The sequence below is a fragment of the Rhodamnia argentea genome, chromosome 4 (assembly GCF_020921035.1).
Source record: "Rhodamnia argentea isolate NSW1041297 chromosome 4, ASM2092103v1, whole genome shotgun sequence".
Taxonomy (NCBI): Eukaryota; Viridiplantae; Streptophyta; class Magnoliopsida; order Myrtales; family Myrtaceae; genus Rhodamnia; species Rhodamnia argentea.
This window is the reverse complement of record NC_063153.1, coordinates 19,362,843-19,387,321: the sequence shown is the minus strand read 5'-3', so window position 1 is coordinate 19,387,321 and position 24,479 is coordinate 19,362,843. Positions and strand designations below refer to the sequence as shown.

At 41.1% G+C, this 24,479-nt stretch overlaps 4 protein-coding genes across 7 annotated transcripts; 2 read left to right on the top strand and 2 right to left on the bottom strand.

Annotated features, from left to right (window-relative positions):
- Positions 1-1,184: 1,184 nt before the first annotated feature.
- LOC115752626 (probable purine permease 5) lies at positions 1,185-3,719 on the bottom strand. Of its 2 annotated transcripts, XM_048277166.1 has the most exons (3): positions 3,270-3,719; positions 3,012-3,154; positions 1,185-2,355 (listed from the first exon to the last, which is right to left on the bottom strand). In XM_048277166.1, exon 3 carries the CDS (start codon positions 2,344-2,346, stop codon positions 1,282-1,284), a length of 1,065 nt encoding a protein of 354 aa, XP_048133123.1. In that variant the 5' UTR covers positions 2,347-2,355; positions 3,012-3,154; positions 3,270-3,719; the 3' UTR covers positions 1,185-1,281. The 2 variants fall into 2 exon arrangements, with proteins under 2 accessions (XP_048133123.1, XP_030546766.1); XM_030690906.2 differs by lacking the exon at positions 3,012-3,154.
- A 2,071-nt stretch (positions 3,720-5,790) lies between these two features.
- Positions 5,791-9,149, top strand: LOC115752623 (probable WRKY transcription factor 32). 2 transcript variants are annotated; one of them, XM_048277165.1, is made up of 5 exons: positions 5,791-6,034; positions 6,149-6,189; positions 7,409-8,103; positions 8,205-8,363; positions 8,608-9,149. In XM_048277165.1, the coding sequence occupies exons 1-5, from the start codon at positions 5,842-5,844 to the stop codon at positions 8,963-8,965; spliced, it is 1,446 nt and encodes a 481-aa protein (XP_048133122.1). In that variant the 5' UTR covers positions 5,791-5,841; the 3' UTR covers positions 8,966-9,149. The 2 variants fall into 2 exon arrangements, with proteins under 2 accessions (XP_048133122.1, XP_030546760.1); XM_030690900.2 differs by having other exon boundaries at positions 5,792-6,034; positions 6,149-6,186; positions 7,406-8,103.
- Positions 9,150-9,897: 748 nt separating this feature from the next.
- LOC115752625 lies at positions 9,898-14,378 on the bottom strand. Of its 2 annotated transcripts, XM_030690905.2 has the most exons (6): positions 13,829-14,378; positions 12,951-13,655; positions 11,495-11,552; positions 11,293-11,376; positions 10,999-11,140; positions 9,898-10,455 (listed from the first exon to the last, which is right to left on the bottom strand). In XM_030690905.2, exons 2-6 carry the CDS (start codon positions 13,438-13,440, stop codon positions 10,084-10,086), a joined length of 1,146 nt encoding a protein of 381 aa, XP_030546765.1. In that variant the 5' UTR covers positions 13,441-13,655; positions 13,829-14,378; the 3' UTR covers positions 9,898-10,083. The 2 variants fall into 2 exon arrangements, with proteins under 2 accessions (XP_030546765.1, XP_030546763.1); XM_030690903.2 differs by having other exon boundaries at positions 12,951-14,378.
- A 4,249-nt stretch (positions 14,379-18,627) lies between these two features.
- Positions 18,628-23,314, top strand: LOC125312485 (leucine aminopeptidase 1-like). Its single transcript, XM_048277164.1, has 10 exons — positions 18,628-18,960; positions 19,271-19,685; positions 20,076-20,270; positions 20,469-20,694; positions 21,023-21,149; positions 21,288-21,383; positions 21,684-21,761; positions 22,216-22,276; positions 22,824-23,011; positions 23,138-23,314. Exons 1-10 carry the CDS (start codon positions 18,739-18,741, stop codon positions 23,264-23,266), a joined length of 1,737 nt encoding a protein of 578 aa, XP_048133121.1. The 5' UTR covers positions 18,628-18,738; the 3' UTR covers positions 23,267-23,314.
- The last annotated feature ends 1,165 nt before the right edge of the window (positions 23,315-24,479 follow it).

Below are 24,479 nucleotides of genomic sequence, written 5' to 3'. Positions count from 1 at the left end.
TTATTATCAAGGATTTCTTTCCAGAGTTACACTGTGGCATTCCCGAGCTTAGCTATTATCCTATCTTGTGCTGCAATTCTGTGTTTTTGGAGCCTTGTTTTTCTTACATGGCCCGAGTTTGGCTTCGTACTCATCGCAGACTCTTGCATCATAGATGTGCATTACCACGCTCGAGCGACAATCAATAGTTCATACATGGTTTATCTCTTGATGGGAGAACGATATGATCATCTTAATCAATGTGTGTTGTTTTATCTGTCTGCATTCCTGTGGAACTGTGCTCTTCATTTCGTGAGCTTCATGCTTTTAGGCTGAAGTTCAGATCATGCTCTTGAGCTTTTTGTACCTATGAGCCATTAGACATGCCCCGTTTGATGGGGTTTCCTTCTCATGTAGTAGAGAGAGCAAGTGCGAAGCAACAGCGGCACTTGACTTATAGCAGAACGAATTATTCTTTGTCACCCGAGCCCCGAGACCTTGCCCTTGAAGTGCTTGTTCAAATGCCTCGGAACGCTTTCAAAAACGCCTACTAATCTGTTCTTTTGTTCGCATCTGATCCATCATTCGCAGATCCCGTTTAAATTACCTGTATCTGATTTGTTACAAATTGATCGTAGACCACAATGTGCAATCTTCCAGGGTCCCAATAAGAGTCATCTCATTGTGGTTTTCCTCTTTTCGTCGTCCATAAGACTTTATGAAGTGTAAGCAGTTTAAATGCATCTGGGAAATTTCTTCACTGTGTTTGCTCATTTGGGAAAACTCAGTCATCACTTCCATTGGTCACTATGACCTGTTAATGAGCAAAGTCTGCAGACAAGCTCACACAAGCAAAAGAAAGCAACAATCTCTATCTACTCAGCGAAACATAAATGCATAAATCACTACATTGACATTGTATTTCTGCATAGTCTTCAACCCGCAATTGACATGCCTAAATTGGTGCTTCGAACTGTACAAATCACTACATTGACATCGTATTTCTGCATATGGTCTTCAACCCGCGATCGACATGCCTAAATTGGTGCTTCGAACTGTACAATTAACGCAGATGAAAGGCTCTCTTTTTGTCCACCGAAGGTGGTACCCTAGTTTGGATTATACAGTAACTTCTGGCCAGTTTTTCATGAACATTGACAAAAATGACTCAGTCTACTGCAACAATTAGATGATTGCAAAGCAGGTAAATAACCTTCCTTATCATTTGTTTCACGCTATGCGGTACACAATGAATCACAAGTTGCACCATGATGTGATAAGTGAGAATCAGCCAAGATAAAGTCATGAAGTTTCACTACTCACATTGGCACTGCCATATATGTAGGATCCAAATCCCCAAAAGGTTATAACAAGCGATAGGATCTTGAATCCACTCATAGGATCTTTCAACAATATAACAGCAGCGATGCCAGTAAGAGGTACCCTCACAGCGTTCAAAACACCAGTGAGGACGGTCGAAGACAAGAAAAGCATGGCAGTACCTCCAAGCACTCCCAACTGAAAAGTTATGGCACCCCATATCATAACTAAGTAATACGAGCTCTTACCGCCCTTGAAACTTCTGGCCTCATTCGCCATTCCTTCAAAATCGTGATTCAAGGCGACACCAATAGTTGTAAGTATGAAAGCGAAAGAAGAAACCACGACCTGTTGCTCCAACACCACGTGGAACGATCTTCTTCCTAGATACTTGATAAAGACAAGCTCCGAGAGCGCGAAGATGAGCCCGTGGAGTGCAGATCCCAAGATGTTCCACATAAAACCCATGATGTATTGGCTATTGGTGACATTGCCGTATCTGTCTGAATTCGAGTCCAAAGCGATTATTACCATGGCAGCTGTAATTATGACAATACCATTGATCATTGACATTGTTAGTTTGTTCTTGACGAAGAAATATCCAAATAGTGCAGAAAACACCAAAGATGACGATGCTAGAAGGGACGAGGTCGAAGCAGGCAGGTAGGCATAGGCATAGGCATACATGAGATTGTCAGCAGCACTTAAGAAACCTAAGACTAAGTAAGAAAGGGCGAGCTTTAAGTTTAGAGGGGTTGGGGAGACTTTGCAGATGAAGTATGTTGGGAACAAGATTAGCGCAGTCAATGGCCATCCAGCGACGGCCACCCACGAGATGATCCATTTGCTTGTGCCGCCATTCGTGTAATAGACACGGGCAAGGAGGCTTGAGGCAGGGAAGGCTGTGAGCATCAATCCGCCACTCAGAAGCAAAAGAATCCAATGCGAGATTGGTTTGCTTTTATATGCTTTGCAAGCCATGGTTCTAGCAGCAAATATTGGCTCCCAGAAAGTTGGAGGCGGTTTCTTGGGTAACGCCTCTTCCATTCTTGTCCCCTACCATAGACATAAAGTGCCTTGAGTAAACAATGCTCAGAGAAAACTTGAAATCAATAAAACTCACATGTGCTAAGGGTATTGAACATTTCTGTCCACACTTGCAAAACCGAAGACAGTTACTCAAACTTTATCCAACTATGAGAGAAGAACACCACTCCTAAAGGAACGGATAAGAATTCAAGTCATGCATCCTAAGAGAGGATTGAGAAAGGATCAGAAATTTTCTTTTCCAAGGAAATTTTCAAGCGAGCCGAATAATTCCTTGGTCTAACAATATGAGTGAAACAAAGACATGATATCTCCAATTTAATGAACATTACAAGTTTTTTGACAGCAAAAAATCATCCAGCATTCACAGAGGAGCAAAAGCATTCCCAGCTTTAACAGCAAATTGGCCAGAACTACAGAAAGGCATGCTTGTAAAAGCCTTTTTCATCAATCCCACAAGATTGCAAGAATCAAATATTCCATAAACTTAGCATAGTCTCTCCAACCAATTGATTGCTTCCGCAAATCACAGCACAATCAGACAGGGCATCAAACCATTTCCCACTAATTCGAAGGTCACAACTAACAAGCAACAATAGCTTCTCCCCAGAATTCAATCACAATTTCTTGCAAATTACTGGTCAGTTCAGCTAGAGGAACAAAACTGAAATTTTGAAAGCATCTCGTTCGGTCGTTAATGAATGATCATTCTCGCCGGAACAAACAGATGCTTCAGCTCCATGATAGAACTAGTGAGAATTGCTAAGAGAACCACCAAAAAGAAAAGCTTTTCCCCCCTTTTTTCCTCCTTCAGCGAACCCAAGAAACCACGAGAGAAGAAAACCCATCAACAACGTGAGAAATTAAGAACTGGGTGAAGAATCAGATGACGAAGGGAGCAAAAGGGTTTAGAAGACACTCACCATGTAAGAAAGCGAGAGAGAGGAGAGGCCAATCCACCAGTCTCGTCAATTGAAGCCCCGTAGATCTCAGATTCAGGATGCTGTGAATATTTTCTTCTTCGCTTTAGATATCAAACTATGCGCTCGGGGCTGGGGATGAGTGGGTGGTCCAGTCCCAGCCAGTGGGGGAGGTGGGCGATGGTGGGCTGATCGAGTGGGGCACCATTCGATCTCCTTCCGGAGCAACTCAAGATCGAACCTTTTGACCTGTGAGTTCCCCATTTACTGCAGGATTTGGCATGTAAAACTCGTTCGGGATGAAGAGTGATGCTCAGTCAGAACGAGTAAGCGGGAAAACATTTTCGCAGCAAAATTCTTGGTCGGTTGTTCTTACAATCGGGCTTTTGTTGGTGGTTTCGAAATAAGTACATGTCCTCATCAAGGGGCGAAAAAGACGGAAGGAAGCCAGAAACTGATGCTTGCCCTTGTATTTCTCTTATTTGGGGAAGACAAGAAGGCTCATGAAGATTCCTCCTTTTTTTTTTAACTAGTTTTTTTTTTTTTTTTTTCTATTAGTTGGGGCAAAAGCACATTGAAAATTACAAATTTATTATTATTATTATTATTATTATTAACTCAATATGTTAAAAAAAAAATTGGTTCCTTTGATCCTAGGAGATCAAGCAGGTTCTTTTGTGCCACGTTGAGGATTCCAGAAAAACTATAAAAAAGTATTAAATATATTGCACTTATGTTAATTCAGCCTTAAAACCTTTTAATTGTGTCAGTTTATTCTTAAACATTATCACGGTTTGCTAGTATAGCGCATTTGGTCCATTTTGGCAAGAAATCACTCATGTGGACGCCGACCGTCCTATATGACACGACCGGCGTTGACATGATAAAAAAATTATTGATTTTTAGTATTCTTCAAGATGTTTACCTTTTCTTTTCATTCTTTTTTCCTTATAAATTGATGAGGCCAACACTCGCTTGGCTTTGGTGAGGCTCGACCTGGTTGGATCCGGCAAGGGGACTTTGTAGCGAGTGATTTTGTCCAAGTCAATACCGGCCATGCCACGTAAGACAACGGGCATCACATCAACGATTTTCGGCCGAAATTAGCCGGATGAATTATATTGAAAAAACATGAAAATGTTTAAGATTAAATCGACTCAATTAAAAGATTTATCGCTAAATTAGTACAAGCTCAATATGTATTTAAATTTTTTTTGCTTTTTTTTGAATTTGTATTATCTCAAGGTATACGATAAGGTTGGCATTTTGTGATTTAGTGTCTCTTTTAAATTACTTATTCTTCTCAAGTCATGTCATCGTGAAAAGAAAAATCTATAAATGTGCCAAAAAAAAAAACTAGGGCGATTTCAAATTCATGTCAATACATGGAAAGCGCATTGTCAAACTTGATTAATCGCTCTAGGGAAAGGTTCTTCCCCTTTTGGGCCACTAGCAATTTTTTTTTTAAAGAAAACTCCATTTATTCTGGTATGGATGACATAGCTATTGCATTTGCCGAAGCAGCTATTTACCTTTGAGAAAATTCTAGCAATAGTGGAATGCAAGTTTTTGTTCCATATACCATACATATATGGTACAGAATATTCGCATACCCTTGGTATCATTCACATAATAGATGTCGTTTCTATTCTATATCTTTCGCTCTCCGTAGTCGAAGCATAATCGAGAGTAGGGACCACGGGTCTCTTGACGGCGGACTTTAATTTGCCAATACCTATCATACCATCGTGTCGAGTCTTGTCAACACGTATGGAAAAGTCACGCCATTAACTTTGTTTCATGTATACCCCCCATCTTCCAATGATCTCGGGGAATAAAGTAAGGCACGATCTAAGTTTTCAATAAATGATCCGTATTACTTGCAATTTATATATAGAGCGGGAAGACTTGAATTAATAACACGTGTGTATAGTCCACGTGTACGAGGAAGTAACTTCCTAATATGAGATTAGACGTTACTCGACGTATTAAGCCTATGGAATCCGGCAGATGTAGACTTTGAATGTGCGTGTGGATCGTAGTAATAATACCGTATACCGAACAAGGGATCGTCCCGTTATTCGATACATCGATTTTCATACGATAACAGAGTAATTAGGTTAATTATAATTACATCTGTCGGTTACATTAGTCGCAAGCTGTAGTTGACACGTGGACTGGCACGGTCAAACCGCCTCGCTACTAAGCAGCCATTTTTGTCGTTTAATTAAGGAGAGGGAGGGTGGGGAGAAGAAGTCAACCAAACTAACGGCTGCGATCCCATCACCTGGCGAATCGGGTCCATCCCCACGCTTCGCATGACCCCGGAACCCAAAATTAAAAAAAAGAAAAAAGAAAAATATTAATCGATAATATTTAGTGAGACCACCTGAGTCAAACAGAGGTCAAAAAGACAAATGTCCCTCCACCCTCTGTCAGTACCACTCGGTCTATTCTCTTTGAAGCTTCGCAACGCGACCCCCCAAGACGAAACCCTCAGGCCTGACCCAGAAACTTCTCGGCGGTGATTACTTGCGACAGACTTTTTGATCGGCAAGGGAGTCACCAGTCGTCCATGGAGGAGGACGGGGGCGACAGCTCCGGAGCGCTCCTAACCGAGGACGAGCCGGAAGAATCGGACTCGCAGTCGGAGTCGGAGGAGGAGCGGCTCCGCGACCTGCAGGAGTTCAGGGTCTCGCGGCTCGGGGAGCTCCGGGGCTCGGCTCCGGCGGGAGGCTCGCCGTTGAAGACGCCGAGCCGTTGCGCGGGTGAGTTCCGGCTTTCGCGATCTTCCGGCTTTTTTTTTTTTCCTTTCCGCTTCTGCAGTGGCTCGTGTAGCTGGTGAGGTTGAGTCGGTGGTTTGTGTTTTGATGATACGGCAGGTTCGCATGCGGATTCTGCGTCGAGAGAGGAGCCAGAGGTAAATATCTCTTGGCGATTTCCTCGCTCCTTTCATTTGTCGGTTTCAGCTTAATCTCAAGGTGTCTGCTGAGAAGTTGTGAATGGTTTTAGTTTCTAGAAAGTTGTCTGCTTTCTAGTTGGTAGCTGTGATTTTTTCTCCCCCTCCAGGACTTCAGACTGCTGTTTTTCTTCTGGTATAGATACCAATTCTAGCTCTCTATGGGAATTAAAGATAACTTTGGGGTGTGAATTAGTGTTTGACCATCTACATTTAGTCGAATTTGACTAGGTTCCGTTTCTGATTCATATTTTTTCAGTCTGCATTCGAGCTTGTTGTCTGGGTCACTTTGTTGATACACGGAGGTTGGTTTGTTTAGTTATCTTCTTCTTAAGTGATAAGTGAAGACCTTTCCATAACTTTGGTGTCTAGGTTTAGCTTGTAATTAGGTGAATTATGGTTCATATCCTAAACGAAATACGTATGTGTGAGCTTTTATGCGCTGCTTGCTGTGTAACTTTGAGGACGTAGTTCTGAGTTTGCAGGAGTTGACTAGTGTTGTTAATTAGGTTTATTGAAATTTGGGCTTGAGGACACATATTTTGCTGCGTAGTTTTGGATGCAACTTAATTCATGACAGCTCTTTTTGAAGTTTTGGCTTTAGAGAAGCATTGCAGCCAATTATATATGTTGAAAGGTGAATAGAGATCAATCACTGTTATGTAGTTTTAAGATAGATTGAAATGTTAACGGGAAATTGATCCAAGCAAGGTCAATGCTTATGAAGATTTTGACTTTGGTATGTGGAAAAAGAATGAGGGTGTGGGCATGAATGGCGTAGGAGTTTCCTGCTATTTAGCTCGTTGAGCTTTTCACTTTGAGGTGCGGAATTTCTGTTGCATCTCATCACGGACATTCGCATTTCATTTGAGATAGATTTATGATCAACTGCTGTGAGATAGATTTTTCCTAGTGGCCATTTCTGTTGATCACATCCCTTTAGGCAGGAAAAAGTAGAAGATTGTCCCTCCAATTATAGGAATCAGAATCTAATGTGACCTTGATAGTTCATCTCAACTCAGGAATATTGTGGGCTGATCTTTTGTTTTGTCAGATGGGTAATGTGGTATGTTCGCATGTGCTGCCTGTATTGAAGTCATGATAGAATTTAATTGCTGTTAAAGTGTCTAATTAGTCTGGATCTTCTTTTTCCTCTTTGATTTCATTTCCTCTTCTTTAGGAGCGAGCTAAACAGCCGTATGGGGAACATGGATCTGACATCGCGGGCGAGGTAGCAGAAACTTACTCCAGGAACCAGCGTACTGTTTGTCCGTATATTTCATCAGAACCGTCGACAGTTTCTGTTTCTCAGTCCATTTCACCAGTTGCCAGTTCGACTCCTCTAGACCATAAACTGCCACCAACTACAAAGGTTACAGATTCATGTACCGTACATGCTATGGTACGGAATTCTTCTGATTGTGGAACTACATCTGCTGTGAAGGCATCTAGAGGAGATGGGTACAGTTGGAGGAAATATGGTCAGAAGCAAGTTAAAAGTCCTAGAGGTTCTCGTAGCTACTTTAGGTGCACTAATTCAGAATGTTCTGCCAAAAAGATCGAGTGCTCTGATTTGTCCAGCCACACAATAGAGACTGTTTATAGAAGTTCACATAATCATGATCCACCTCAGAAAGTCAGAGATGGGCGACGGAGGAATCTGGTCAAGTCTGCCGGAATCGTTGCGGAGAGTGAGGTTGTCGAACATCCGGTAAGAATGCTCACTGAGTCAGATCCATATGTAGCTTCAAGAGAACGAAAAAATGAATTACCCTCTTCAGTTCCTGAAAGAGAAATAGAAAAGGCAAATGGCTTTGATGCAAAAGATGGAATTGTGGCCAAACAGGAGAATGACAATAATCCAGGGCCGAAGCCGAGGCAAGTCAATCATATATTAGTGTGGATCTTATGTACTGAGCATGGTGTATGTTGTTTGCGTTTTGGCTCTTATATTTGTTACTCCTTGCTCTGATCTCCAGGGGGAAGAAAAATGGGTTGTTCCGCTCGAGTTCTCCCTTAAAACCAGGGAAGAAACCAAAATATGTTGTGCATGCTGCGGGTGACGTTGGGATATCTGCTGATGGATACAGATGGCGCAAGTATGGACAAAAAATGGTTAAGGGAAACCCTTATCCAAGGTATGTGCTCAGATGTTGAAATGGTTCTTTGAGAGTTCATATTGTCTTTTCTAAATTGGCAGAGGATTCTATACAATGTTAGGTATGTGTGTGGTTATATGTAATGTGTGCACACATAAATAAGAAAAGCTCAATAGCCCTTATTTTTGCATAAGCTTTTGAATTTGTAGCTGCAATTCCATTTATTCGGATTTGCTTATCAACTTCGTTGGGATTGTGTGCTGTCACATGAAATAAATTACAGGAACTACTATAGATGCACCTCTGCTGGATGCCCTGTACGTAAACAAGTTGAAACAGCAATAGACAATGCTAGTGCTGTCACAATAACTTACAAGGGGATTCATGACCATGACAAGCCAGTGCCCAAGAAAAGGCAAGGCCCACCACGCGCCCGTTCGATCATAGCTGCTACTCCAGATTCGTTGCACAGTACACCAATCAAGAAGTCAGATGGATTGCGAAATCATGCTTCACCGATGCAGTGGTCCGTGGATTCAGAAGGGGAGTTATCAAGCCAGGCCCTAGACTTGGGAGGTGAGAAGGCCATAGAATCAGCTAGAACTCTTCTGAGCATTGGTTTTGAAATCAAGCCCAGATGAACGAAGACTGGGGGGAAAGAGATAAAGCTTGTGCTCTTGTTAAAAATGACCACAGACAGATTTTCGGCTTTTTACTTCCACCGGTTTTGCTCTGTAGTTTTGCTTCGGTTATTCTGCCAATCTTCCTGTTTGCATATTGTTACACATCCGGTCTTTATAAAAATGAGTGAGTGGTGTGTCTCCATAGTAGACTGATCGAGAAGAGATGATTGTCTTGCAAACAAGCCAGCACCTGTTCAGAAACGGTATCGTAGCTGAACAAGATGTGGGATGACGAGGCAAGGTCCATCGGATCTAGGCCTCGCCACACGAGGTTCACTATGGCCGAAGTGAATTTCTTTGCAGAGTGTTAAAAGTCATGCTCTGTTGGTAAATTGACAAGGGAATACACTCTTCCAACTAGAATGGCGGGGAGCATGACCTGTAACCAAAAGCATAGTACGTGGTCCAAAAAAGGCAACACTTGGGGAAGCATCGTTTTCATTGATAATTTACAATGCAATGGATTGAATTGGACAATTTTGCAGGGACGGCCTATATCGGAAGTCATTGTCTTAGTCATCTATCCATAATATAATGCTGCCCAACTTGTCTGTCGTGCTCCAGGGTACAGAAAGGTTGAGTGAAATGGGAATCAATTCCTGTCCGATGGAAACAAACAGGCGTTTCCGGATCCTCCAAACCTAGATTTCATCACTACCGACCGGTCCGTTCCCAAAGATAAATCGGCTGTCTGGCGTGCACTGAGCTAGTGAGGTCACGTAACAGCGGAACACGTACCGACGAATCCCACCTTATAATTGTAAGACCACAACTCAGATGGTGACCGGTCTGAGAGAATATGGGACATGGTCTTTTGCTTCCACATTATGGCCTTTAATGAAAAACTACCAACTATCATCTACCAGAGAAGGCCCTTCCCTCATCGCATCTTACCATGAAATATATGTTTTCATTACTCTCTACAAGCAAGAAAAATCCACCATCGATTCAGTTCACGAAATTTTATACACATAACATGTTTGTCATCACCAGGCCGCCAACATGGTGGTGTAGCTACACAAGGAGGGTCAAAGGTTCGTTCGAATATTCGAGGTCTGGCCTCGGGGCTATGTACGTCACAATTCCTCAGAGAAGTCCAATTCGTCCATGGCTGCGGACAGTTCGTGTTCGCTCGGACCATCGACTTTCTCGTCACGGGCAATTTCCGTGGCACGGGTCTCTACCTTCCCTTCCACAGTGGAGATGCATGCCTGGAACCTGAAGCAGCTGATGAGATGATCGTTGGTTAGGCCCGCTGCTTGCATGAACGAGTAGATGACCGAGGGGCCCACGCTTCGGAAGCCCCGCCTGACGAGGTCCTTGCTGATCACGTCTGCTTTCGGGGATTTCACCGGGACTTGACGAGGGTATCGGAATTTACTAACTATGGGTTTATGATTCACGAAACTCCAAATGTACTTGTCGAATGAACCGAACTCTTCTATGACCTGGCATCAACAGAGCCTGCAAAGAGTTAGTTGCCACAACATCGATACATAGTTGATTCTGAGTTCACCAATTAAGGAAGACGCACATTACTTCTATCAGTAAGCCTCTAATTCGAAGAGAGGCCGAGAGAGATCAGGCTGTAGAGAATGGTTTGTCTTATCTAGATCAATCAGATTTAGGAAGGATGAGGACCACAAGTCAACTACTTTCACCTAATCAATTGTGATGGGAAGTTCACTAAAACTCCACTAGAAGACACTAAATTGCTTGTCCAATAGAAGACACAATGCCTGTGGTCCCAGATAGTATGAGCAGCATGGACCAACCGGGACATATGTCTATTGATGATAAAAAATAATCCCACTCGCAAAAGAGGACAATTAGGAGAAACGTTAACAGCTTGCAAGAGAAACAAATTGGCACCTAATTGAGCACCATTGACTTCAGAGGCACAATCGCGTTTTAAGTTATTAACCCTTGAAATTTCTCCAGCTAAATCCATGAAGGCAGTCTGCGAAATAGAAATGAAATCGCTAATTTACCTTAGTTATTTGACGCGCATTCTCAAAGATAGCACGCAATTTTAATTCTGATAGAAGGGAGCTCGCAGCACTTCCTGGTGTTACTGTCTTCTTCTCGTTCATCTTTGAAACAGCAAGCGGGTCGAAGTCAGCAAAGACTTCTCTGCAAGAAGAAACACATCATACGACAATATAGAGAGAATGGTGAAGTAATAAGCAAAGACTATGGATATGAGGACCAAGGCATTGACAGTTCTAAAACCATTTTGCTAATTGAGGGAGAAATTACCGATTGGATTTAACTTAGAAAAGCACCTGAAAGTGTGTCTTTTGCTCAGAATGGCAGGCCATGTAAGTTCAGAAAGGGTGCTAGAGAGGACAAGAAGCTCAAACAATTTCCTGCATGTGGACAACAATATAATGTGAATCAGCTGTCAACAGAATCTTATGGTAAGTGGCTAACGTCATGCCAAACCAACCGAGCAGAAGTACACTCAACATTTGCCAGTTCACATACCTATCATCATGCACTGGAACACCCCATTCTTCGTCATGGAAAGCAGCATAGCAAGGCTCTGTCGGAGAATTGAAAATCAATTAGCATCTCATACCATATGCCTAGGCAAAACTCCATAACTGCAGTGGATCTATTAACATTAGGGAGCTTCTCACAAAAAAGGAAAGGATGGAGGACTAAAGGCACGGAAAATTTAACACACTGTGAATTGAATGAACTATCTAGTCACCCAACAAGAAAAGAAGTCCATTAAGGATTGTGTAAACCAAATGCATAGTCAAGTCTCACTTTGATATCTCCATACACAGTCAAGAGACACAAGTGAAACATCGATTTATTCCATTCCAACCCTCCAGAGAACATTTTGAATTTGTCCTACCTTTGCAGTCTAGCACAACCAAGAGAACAACTATTGGCTAAAGTCAAAATAACAAAAGATGATTATGCCTGAGGATTGCAGGCCATCAGAGATTACCATAGTTAAATACCCATTCAGTCAAAGAAAACCATCGCGCTAAAGGCTAATTCAGATTTATGACGTCTTTGATGCATATTGCAATGGAAAATACGAGGTGTAACATCATCGTAGACACTAATAAAATATAAAACCTCCACTTAGCAACCGGGTGAAAGAAACTTTCTCATAGTTCCTAAAACTTTTGATCTAGTTAAAAATGGCTGCATTAACCTCCCCCATTAACCTTTGCTACCACATCTCACAACATCACAAACCCTCTTTTTTTGCCAGAAAATATTATCCTCAGCTAGTGCTACAATGGTTGGTAATACAGGAAACAGGGAATGATCCATTCTGATGTACATGGCACGGAAAGCAAATATCAATTGATTAACGAAGCTGCTTAATGACAAGCCCAATATATCATCACTTACAAAAGATACTTTGTGTAGTAGCTTGCCAGAATTAAATTCATGATTAACCCAATCTCAAGTGAAGAAGATAACGCTTAATTGCATTTTAGGATAGTTGTAGGCAGATGCATGGGTCTATTGATGATCATCTTGCAATGATAAGCTATTTCTTGGCTGATATCTAATTAACGGCTTCTTAAGCATGGGAGCAATTTATTCCTCGATATAGGCTAGTTCTAATATAGAGAGACACTGGCAATTGAACGAGATTAATAACAAACAGAACTATGTACAGTGATTTTTCAGAGGTGCATACATTTCAGAACAATCATTAACTGTTGCTTAAGGTTCTACGTCTAATGAAGGACCATGAGGATTCAGTACCAACGGACCTTGTGACATTGTATTGCCTATTGGATACATGGCATTTCTCAGTGAAATTCATTTGCCAGGTTTTCTCTAACCCATTAATTCATCAACAATAGACAAACATAGATTAGCAAGAGCTACAATGCTTTTTGCAAAGACAAGCACATGAGAGTTATATGCAATTCCAGAACTACCAAAGAATTGAGAATGCATGCACCTGTATTTGGCGTCACCCAAGCGCAAGTCTTTTTTGCCTGTGGACCTACTGATGGCAGAAAATCCAAACTGCCATCAGAAAAGACACTCCTCGGCTTCGAGGAAACAGGCTTTCTTTGATACCCAACACTACTTGATCGAATGAGTCTTCCAGTAGATGCCCGACTATGAAATGACTCCGTAGAGGCATCAGATGAGCAAGACACATTCAAGGACGAGTTAGAATGCAAGAGCTGCTCGTGCCGCCTAAGTACAGAGGAACCATTAGCAGGATGCAACTGGGGAGAGGATGAAGTAACTGTTGCAAATTGAGAGGCCTTCTTTCCCTCGGCCGTTCTATACTCATCAGGTGACTTATCCTTCTTTCTCAATGGCTTCGAACTGGGTTTGCGGGCACTCAGAGAACTCGCCTTGTTGCCGGTTGGACCTAGTACAGGTCTCGTCTCAGAATCAGCCACATTCATCGACCTCACTCTGGGTGCTCCAGACATAGATACTAGCCAAACTTCCTCAAAACTCGTTATTCCGCTTGTTCCCAAAATCACCGATATTCCCAGTTATCTGAGCTGGTGGGGTTAGCTCACATTCACAAAGAGTACAGCAAACCCACCAATATTATCCACTAAAACCCCCATCTTGCTTATGCTTATGACTTGACAAATCAGCTCGTAGACCATGAACATGGATGATAACTCGGCTTTTGCTCCTGCGGCAACATCTAATTACCAGAACTTTACGCTAAACTCAGATCTCCGCCTCTAAGCCTCCAGAAATCCACAAAATCGTACTAACCCACTTTGAAGAACCCACATTAACATTCATCAATTCATATAAAAGCTCCAAATCAGCTCAAAATACCCAAGCCGAGATACTACAAACCTTCAGGAGATCTCAAAGCGGGGAAGCATTTCCTACTGAAGCGAGGGAATTGACAGCACTCGCCACATCAGCTAGCAAGTTTCATGGTTTCGCGGAGAAACATTAGAAATGGAACCGCAAGGAGCCTTGAAACGCAGAGATTCCTTCGTGCATTGCGAGGAGAGAGAATAGAGAGACGCTCAGCACAAAAAAAAAAGGAAAGAAAAGGAGGATGGTTTTGAAACTATGCCGTCTCACTTTCAGTGACTGACTACCACTGCGACCACATGGATAATTAAAGCTGACAACTTTCTCTGCAATCTTCCCCGCTTTCTTCTTCTTCTTCTTTCAAAATGGGAATTTTTCCTGGGAAAATCCCAGAAGAAATGGGGAAGCTTCGAATGATAAGGAGATGGGTATGGATCCACGGGATTTGTAAACCAAACCCAATTGCGTGGAGAGAGAGAGAGAGAGTGTGTTTGTGAAGAAGACTAGGCTCAAGCTAGATTGGATTTCATGTAGCTGAAGCGACGGGGAGAGACGGTCGCGCCACTGCTTTACCGGCTATTGCCAGTCGGTATCCGGTTGGACTGACAATGCCTTTTTTTTTTCCCTATCTTGCAGCTTGCTCATCCAGAATTGTTATTGCTGGAGAAAAATTAGCAGATATTGGCTAAAGTTTTAATTTCTTTTCGTGGGGAATGTAAAGGTGGGTTTGCTGTAGTTTTATAATTGGTAGTTGGAAAAGGACCTATCAAAGATTTCTCAGATTTGTCCAAATTGACATTGGAGAGCATCATGCTGTGTAATGATTGCATTGGGTCGTATGTACAGATTGCACATCATGATTATATGAAGCCACCCAACTAAGATCAATTGTTATGACAAAGCAAAAAGGCTTTGAAACTTGTATATGTACCTGGGGCAAAAATTTATGTAGCAAGGGTATTGATTATTCCTAACAAAATTCTTTTCTTTGGCTCTTAAAAAATTCGTATGATTTTGGGCTACAGCTTCTATTATTTCAGAAAAAAATTATAAGTAATGATTTAAAGTGTCATCATTTTATCAAATAAGGGTCTCACGTTAACCTTATTTTAAATAAAAGTTTGAAGTGTTCAAATCATTTCATTGAAGGGTTTCTCCTGCCTTGGCCATCGTCGGCCCTCGGGCAAGGACGAAGGTTTCCCCCACCTGTGTCGGGTGAGAGCCTTCCTCATTGCCTTTCACGGTCGGATTGTGCCTTCTCGAATGGATGCTCGGCCTCAAGATTGGGATTCGAGACTGCAATTCGGGGGCTAGGTCTCTCTTGCTCAGCATCCCATATGTTTCTCGATCTCTTATCGATTCGTGTGGAGATGGATCAAGAATTGAGAAATGGGTTGACAGGAAAAGACGAGAAGAGAGAGAGAGAGAGAGAGAGAGAGAGAGAGATGGGTTGCTTTGATTTGGAGAGAGCGAAGAAGAATCAAACCCACATGTCTGAAACCATAAAATGGCCTCGCGGGATTGGTGAGAAGAGGGTTAAAGAAACGGGTGTGTTCTTGGAAATGGAAGCCACAAAGGGGAGTGGAGAGTCGTGAGAGGCGACGGTGTGTCGTCGGAATCCTCTGCTCAAATTGGAGCAGAAGCCCAAGAGTCTCGGATGTCGAACCCCGAGAATGATCAGTCGGCTCGAGAGCTTGTAGCTCATTACACCCCGACTCCTCCAGCAAACAATCCAACCACTTGGAAGATTTGCGGTCCTAAATACATGATCCCGCCCAGGCAAGGGCCACCCTCGCTCTCGCTTGGGATGACGAGGGGCTGCCCGATGCTAGGTTGGCCTGAGGTTGGCGATGGCTAGGGCAGGGGAGGGGAGAGGAGAGGAAAAAGAAAAGAAAAAATAGAAAATGAAAAAAATATAAAGGACGAAAATGCCTTTTGGCCAGGCTTTTCTTTAAAATAATTTGAGCACTTCGAGCCCTTATTTGAAACACAATTCACTTGCTCTTATTTGAAATTTTCCTTATTTCGGAGATAGGGTTATAGCATTTAAAGCACAATTTTTATTCTTTGGGACGATTGTTGGTGTACGCTGAATTTCCACTCTTTCGAGGAGATCGGCCAATTTTTGACCCAATAAAAAAAAAAAAATAGATCAGCCGATTAACCTCGCTCCATTTGCACTTCGTATGGCTCGATCTAGAGAATTCTGAATTCGTCGTCCTGTTCCAATTAACTTTAATATATCCTATTGAGATTAAGAAATTTGTAAGTAATCGACTCTTTAAGACAATTAACGGTAATATATCATATTGAGATTAAGGAATTTGTAAGTAATCAACTCTTTAGGCCCTGATGTTCTACACACCATGAATTGCAATTTGACATTTCATGTTTGTCTTTGTCGTGACATAAACAAAAATCCAATTGATTTTGACAGGCTCTTTGGTTCAAGCAACCTGCAAGCTAAGAAGCACATATACTTTTCAGTGGCCTCCCTATCGGGTCGGATGCATATCGGATACTTCAACATTCTTCAACGTGCAATTGACACATAGTAAGCTCCAGACATGCCAACGATACGCGAGTCTAACATTTCAACATCCTATTTTTACACACACGAGGTCAATTTTAAGCAATTTCCATAAACTAGGGATCAAAATGTAAATTTATCAAAAATATTTATACTTAATTCACATACCCAGCAACCCCAAAATTAATATGCCCGGAAGCCCTATATATATAAAATCATAAATCCATAATAAAAGAAGAAAAAAAAGAAGAAACTCACAGGTGATATTTTTATATTTACATTGTGATTTATCATACATATATAAAAATATAAATTTAATGCATAACGTCTTCCAACATGTCGAAGTTCTTTATTTTTTTTTAAATGACAAGTCGGCATATCGTGTCGCATGTCGATACTACTTAGCTTGCAAACATCACCGCATCAACAAACCTTACTATAGCCAACATTGCTCATTTCTTTTCGACCATCACACTTCAATCCAACACATGTATATAGTATACTAGAGTTGAGCCCGTGTGATGCACGAAACGTAGCGAGAGATGGCGGATCAAACAATAAATTATGACATTTCTAAAACATGTATGAAATATGAAGGATAAATAGCTAAAAAGACATACTCTTTTATCTTGTTGCGGTCAATATAATTAATAATACTTCAAGACTGAAAAAGAAAGAGAATGTACGCAATCCAATAAGTTAGGGCACAGGGCCGGCCGGCTTGCACTTGGATGCAATATAACTAATAATATCCGATATATGTTACCGCAAGAGAATTTCAAAATAAAGCAAAGCAAACAATCGAAAAATGAAATTGTTTAGACCACATGAGCACATTGATTTTGCTTATACCATTTTACACTAGAAACAAGGTAAACAATTAATGATCAAATAATCTTTTTAAGATAAACTTTTATTAAAGATTCGCGAGTTTTGCATTCGTGTCAATTCAGTCCATCCGGCTAATTTTGGCCAGCCGATACTTACGTGAACTTCGGGCTCGCGCCGACAAGACGTCGACATTGGCGTAGATAGTTTTTTATTTTATAATTTTTTCTTTTGTCTACTTTTTTTTTTACCCTTAAATTTTAGGGCCAGCGAGGCTCACATGCTTCTTGGATTTGGAAAACTAGACCCACTGTCTATGACTCTATGCAACAAATGATGGGTCTGTACCTAGGGCTGTCTGTTATGGTCTTCAAGTCTTATCCAGAGCCAATGATCCTTTTCTTTTTCCCTAGGAAAAGAGTTCCAACTCACAGTTGTATCTCAGCCACCGCAGACCACGGTGCTCAATCCAATTGCAAACCCTCGTTGCCATGAAAATTGAGTAAGAATGAAGCCTTTCTTGACTCCAATTGCCAAGAAAATGATTGCTTATTGTGCCCTTACAGGTGAAATAATGTCTATACTTGTCCGATAAAAAGACCAAATCGGTTACCTCAGTCGATTGCTCCGAGTCGCACACGAACTTCACGCACGTTGGCCACCGTAATTCTTCCATTTTTTTCCGGTGTGATATCTCATTCGTCATATTAACCTTAGTTTATCATTTCGATATGATAAAGCTTCATAATGTGCATCGCCTGAATAGTTAATTTTTAAGATATATTGATGCTAAAATCTATGGACAATTAGGATAAAAGAAAGGGAACTTCATTAATTAAATAAAACAAGAGCCGAACTAAACTAATTATCACAACTAATGAAGCATAGCCTCCCACACCTCGCCACATCAATAGACAAGTGTACATTCAACAAAGCTACTGATCCAAAAAAGTAGTCAAGGCTGTAAGATAGTTGTGGTTAGCCTACTACACATATGCTAAATCCAACATTCATATATTGGGCTGACAAATTAAAACCATAACAGATTTTATTGTCGTGGCACACATGTTAAGTACTGCGGTACATTTTAATTAAATTGAAATTTTAAAATGGAATATGTATAATATGATGTCTCGAGACAAGAATCATATTATATTATATGTGCTGGCAAATGAAATGTGCATAATCAGAGTGCTTACATAATCTGTACAATGTGATTCTTTTTTTTTTCAAAAAAGAACCGTGATTTATTGGGCCGGATGTGAGATGAAAGATGAAAACTTAGAAATTAGAAAAGCTGTTCGAGACAGAATGCATCTTGTTATCGTTATGCTAATCAATCGTGTGTAATATGCTATTCTTTATGCCAATCAATCTTCTCAAAGACACAAGATTTTTGGCTTGATTGATTCCTTAATAAAAGGAAAGGCTAAAGCCGCATGAAGAAGCATCGTACTGGCAGTGGCAGGCATGGATGTTGCTTGGTGATGTCGACCTTAGCCTCTCTCTCTCTCTCTCTCTCTCTCTAAAATATTTGATTGATTGAGGGTCCATTATAAATAGATAGAGACTCCAGCACTGGAAGATGGCCGCCATTGTTGTGTCCTTGGCTTCCTCATTTGCCGTCTCCTCCTCTTCGTCCCCTTCTTTGCTCTTTGCTAGATTCCGCGCTGCTTCAACTTCAAGTTTCCGGCTTTCCTTCGCCGTCTCGCCGTTCTTCAACTCGAAGAGAGGGAAGCTCATGGCTCACACTCTCGCTCGGGCCACTCTCGGCCTCACTCAACCAGCCAACATCGATGTCCCCAAGGTCTCTCCCTCCGTCTCTTATCTCTCTATAAAGTTGCAATTTTTACCCTTCTGGTCCGTTTTCTGCGGGTTTAAAGCTGATGGGTCCTTGAGTTTATTTAATAAAATCACGGGCTTTGCGTTGTTTTTGATCGTCCATGGGTGCTTGGTTCTTCTGAGCAAAGCTGTTGACTTTGCTATGTTTTGCGATGATCGGTGGTTTGCTTGAATTTCAGCGACAGAACAGTTTCATACTGTCATGATTGCTGTTTCTGCGATTGTTTGATGGTACTGAGTGCCTGTTATCTGTTTGTGAAATTTCCTTCGACAAGATTGCTTTTGCTGCCAAAGACATTGATGCGGTGGAATGGAAAGGAGACATACTCGCGGTTGGTGTGACCGAGAAGGACATGGCCAAGGATGAGAATTCCAAGTTCCAGAACTCTATTTTGGAAAGGCTTGATGCACAGTTGAGTGGCCTCTTAGCTGAAGCCTCTTCGGAGGAGGATTTTACTGGAAAATCTGGCCAATCAGTTGTTCTCAGGCTTCCAGGCATTGGTTCAAAGAGGGTCGGCTTGATTGGACTAGGCCAATCAGCTTCTACTCCCACAGCCTTCCAAGGTCTTGGTGAAGCTGTCGCTGCTGCAGCGAAAGCTGCTCAAGCTAGTAATGTCGGCATTGTCCTAGCCTCATCTGAAGGGTTATCGGCTGAATCGAAGCTCACCACTGCTTCAGCAATTGCATCTGGTATATGTTTTAAGTAACAACGTTTGCTGCTTCTTGGTTTGCATTTGATTGTGCTATGGCAATGATCCGATGCGCCAATGAAGTACATGACTGTACAGTAGGTTGGGTTCAAATCCTTTGTGAGCTTGTCTGTTTTGTGTAATCATGCTCATTCAATTGTGAATTAGAAAAGCTTATGGTAAATCACTTGTATGCCGTCGTAAAATGTGTTTTTGCTGTTGTAAACACGTCCATTTTTGTCTTGAATCACAAACAGGCTTACGAGTTATGACAATTTTATGACTTGGTAATGATGCATTGATGTACTTCATAAAAGTCCCCGGAAAATATAATTCATCAATGCTGTTCTTGGAGGAGTTTGATTGACTTGATAACTTTGGACTTTGACAGGGACTGTGCTGGGAATACATGATGACACTAGATATAAATCAGAATCCAAGAAAACAGCTCTTAAATCTGTGGATATTCTTGGCCTTGGAAGTGGACCTGAACTAGATAAAAAGCTCAAGTATGCTGAAGATGTATCTTGTGGTATAATATTTGGAAGAGAGCTTGTCAATTCTCCTGCCAATGTGCTTACCCCCGGTATGTACAGCAGCATCCCCTCTTTCATATTGATTTCCTAAGCTGTATTGTTGCTTGCAGATATCCCTTTTTAGCTGCTTGGTGGTGTACAATAAATTTAGAGTTCTGTTCTTTGTTATTTTGCTTAATTTTCTTGTGATGGATGAACTTCTAATGAAGCTGCCCTTTAACTTTGTTTCTTTGACTTGCATTAATCAGCTGTACTAGCACATGAGGCATTGAAGATTGCTTCCGCATACAGCGATGTAATTTCCGCAACAATTTTGGATGCCGAGCAATGCAAAGAATTGAAAATGGGATCTTATCTGGGTGTTGCTGCAGCCTCTGCAAATCCTCCTCATTTCATCCACTTATGTTACAAACCTGTTGGTGGACCTGCCAAGACAAAGTTGGCTTTGGTGGGGAAAGGATTGACTTTTGACAGGTGATTCTAAGTCATGTTTTGTGGATATGCCATGGTTCAGTATCTGGAAGGAAATAAGTCACTGGGTTGTACTTACTTCCTTATCATTTCCTGAAAGTTCAAGTTATAGTTCATGCTTCGATGTTACGTCACTTAAAATGAGTCTATTCATCTGAAGATCGCTTTGTTGCTTTTCTATGAAGTCCAGATTACCTGATCCACTGTTTTCGTTGAGATATCTTGTTGTCTTGCTATATCTTATAGTAATTAAACTGATTATATTCTGTTGTGTGCTTTCACTGCTCTGGTTTAGTAACCTGTTCTGAGATTATGCTTTTGATATTACTAGTGGCGGCTACAACATCAAGACTGGGCCTGGTTGCTCAATTGAGCTCATGAAATTTGATATGGGAGGTTCTGCAGCAGTTCTTGGTGCAGCAAAAGCAATTGGTCAAATTAAACCTCCCGGAGTTGAGGTATTTGAGTTTAATGTTTTTTTGCTCTAGTTGTTATTACAAGTTCTGAATCAGTGTTTCGGGTCCTGCTTCTAGTTTGCTGCTCCATATCCAGTTTCTCTTATGTTGAAGATCTTGACCAGTGTACTTGGTGTGCAGGTTCATTTCATTGTTGCTGCTTGTGAGAATATGATTAGTGGAACTGGCATGAGGCCAGGTGACATTGTCACCGCCTCAAATGGAAAGACAATTGAGGTATATTGTTTTTGTTGTTTTGCTCAGTCATATTAAGGATAAGATTTTAATGCTACTCATATGCTGTTTGAGGTTTAGTTACTTTTTTTTTTCCGCCTTTTGACGCAAGTTCGAGCTAGTTATGATTTTCATTACTATGTTTCCATCTGGAATCAGTGAGTTTTTCATGTTTGAAAATGCATATGTACATGTTCTAGCAAATTAAGTTAAAAAAGGGTGCAATAATTGCTATTTGTCCCTCTTTATTTTCCCTGCATCAGTAATTCACTGATGAAGTCTCTGTTGGTTCTGCTTTGTTAGGTGAATAATACTGATGCTGAAGGAAGACTTACACTTGCAGATGCTTTGGTTTATGCTTGCAACCAAGGTGTAGAGAAGGTACTCTGCTTGATTGGTTATCATAGTTTGTTTTGCTGCACAAACTGCTAAGAGACAGAGAGAGGGAGGGAAGAGTAAATTGCTAGCTGATCTACTTTGAAATATATGCAATGATGAGCCATAGAAGATGATTGGATGTGTCAAGTTCATGTTGATAACAGCACTAGCTTGCAATTTGTTTTTCTGAAAACCACTGACGACACATTCATTGATCTCTAGATGTGTGCTTGGAGGAGGAAAATTTGTGTTTCAGTAATTCCCTTTGCTTTAACTGAAGTTGAATCATCTTGGTTGGTTCTAACATTGAGAATTGTAAACCATCGATCGGATAGCTAATCTTTGAAGCTGAGTGGTTGTAGCTCATTAATGTTAAACAGTAAACACTTCGGAAATTATGACTCCTTTTGTTTTTAGCTTGTGCTGACTTTTGCAAGCACTGTGCTTTTTTGTCCAGATAGTGGACTTGGCGACATTGACTGGAGCCTGCGTTATTGCTCTTGGGCCATCAATTGCTGGTATGTTCTGTATATGGATTTAAGAAGTATATGTTTGTCAAGTTCAATTATTTAGTCCATGAGAAATATGAGTGAGGCTTGATGAACTGTTGTGAGAGAGAATTATACATGATCTAGATCCAATATAATTGACTCCCGAACTTACCCAAGGTGGAATAGAAAGCAGTGCTTGCAATGCTAGACATGATAAGTTGCACGACACAAACACGACACATGGTAAAACGCGTGTCACCCAAAGAAAACTTGAATATGACACGTTATGACAAGTCTTACTTATATGTCGACACAAGTTGACACGTTTTCATCGTAATATTCAATTATTTGATTCAATTTAAATATTCCAGACCGACACAAATTGGCATGAATTACAATATAGTTATGATATACCAACGAATTGTGTGCCCTTATAGAAAGAGAGACAGAGAGAGTCAATATCGTTCAAACTTTTCCATATCAACAAATTGATGCATTCCTAGCATCATGAGCCTTTGATGACACTTAAATATTGTGATTTCTTTTTTGATGCTGAAAAATTTCCCCCCTCTAGGTGTCTTTACTCCTAGTGATGACCTAGCAAAGGAGGTAATTGCTGCATCAGAACTAAGTGGGGAGAAACTGTGGAGAATGCCATTGGAGGAAAGTTACTGGGAATCAATGAAATCAGGAATCGCCGATATGGTGAACACAGGAGGCCGGCCAGGTGGTGCGATTACAGCGGCTTTGTTCTTAAAGCAGGTGTGTTCCCAAAATATTCAGGGTGCTATAAGGCGCTTGTGCTTTCATAAGTGAAAAGTATTTATGTTTGATGAGATCGTCTCATCTAGGGCAGAATGTTTAAAAACTTTGAACTTTTGCTTGCAGTTTGTCGATGAGAAGGTTCAGTGGATGCACATAGACATGGCTGGTCCTGTTTGGAATGACAAGAAAAAGGCTGCGACAGGATTTGGCATCTCGACTCTCGTGGAGTGGGTGTTGACAAACTCTTCTTAGACGTGCTAAGATACACTTGCTTAGAGCTCAGTCATCACCAATAAGCAGAAAAAGAAAAGGGAACTTATGGGTATCTTCGGTTTTCAAAGATCAACTACCTGTATGGTGAGGAATGGAGGGCCTCTTAGCGTTAAACCAATTTTCTATTTGCCAAGCCGTTTTAACTTCCTTACATATGAAATAATACATAGTCTTCTGCATATTAGATGCCATTCCTTGCCTTTTAATTCCCCTTCCCTCATTTCATGGCAAGACATTACGTGATGCGCAATTTGGGCACAGAATCTTGTTGAGGGCTCGGGATTATTTCAAGCATGGTCTTATCCGAGGGCATCGCCATCACCTTCAATGTGTTTTCATTAGGGAAACTGTAGATAATTGCTTCTTCTATCCCTTGTACAATCACCGAGAGGTTATACAACAGCTCAGAATCGTTCCACTGGCGTATTTTGAGGACCATTACAAATTTACAAGTAGATCTGGGGAAAGAAAAAGATGAAAGATGCACCCCCGGTCATGTCCTGCTACTTTCTGCTTACCTTGAAATGGATGAGAAAGTAAGATGGTACTCAACTTTCACCCGATTGTGCGCCTTCTCAAGATCGAATTGCACATACAGCGTGAAAGTTGTGCCAAGAAGCATTAACGTTTTTGGCTTTGCGTGAGGATTCAAATGGCCCTAAACCCATCATAAAGCAACTGGTCAGTGACACCCAAAAAGTTCCAAAAGTAACATCTTTTTCATGCTGTTTTACCTGGGAAGAAAAAAGAGAGTGGGAAACTTCAATGTTGTATCGTTCCCAGTTTATACAGATCACAACCTCCATCATCAAAATATTGGGTCCAAAAATAATGAATTCCTCGGGAAAAATGCTTAACAACTCGTGACTAGTGATATGAGGTTGACTAGAAAATTAGAACTGCCAACCAAACGAAGGTTTAGTTGGGAATCATTGAGTATTATTGATCGGATCCGTGCCATGTGTTTTTGGTACCGGCGATATTGACAGACCAACCATTCTTTATCATTTCTTACGGGATTAATGCACATTGAAAATTGAATTCTTGAAGCGTAGCTAATAATAACCATGACTCGACAAGATATCACAAGAAATGACATAGATTTAGGAAGCGGATGATAATCATTTTGTTCTCGAGAGCTATTTCTAGCCAAAAATAGATTTTTTTTTTTTTTATTTCTATTCCCTGGACG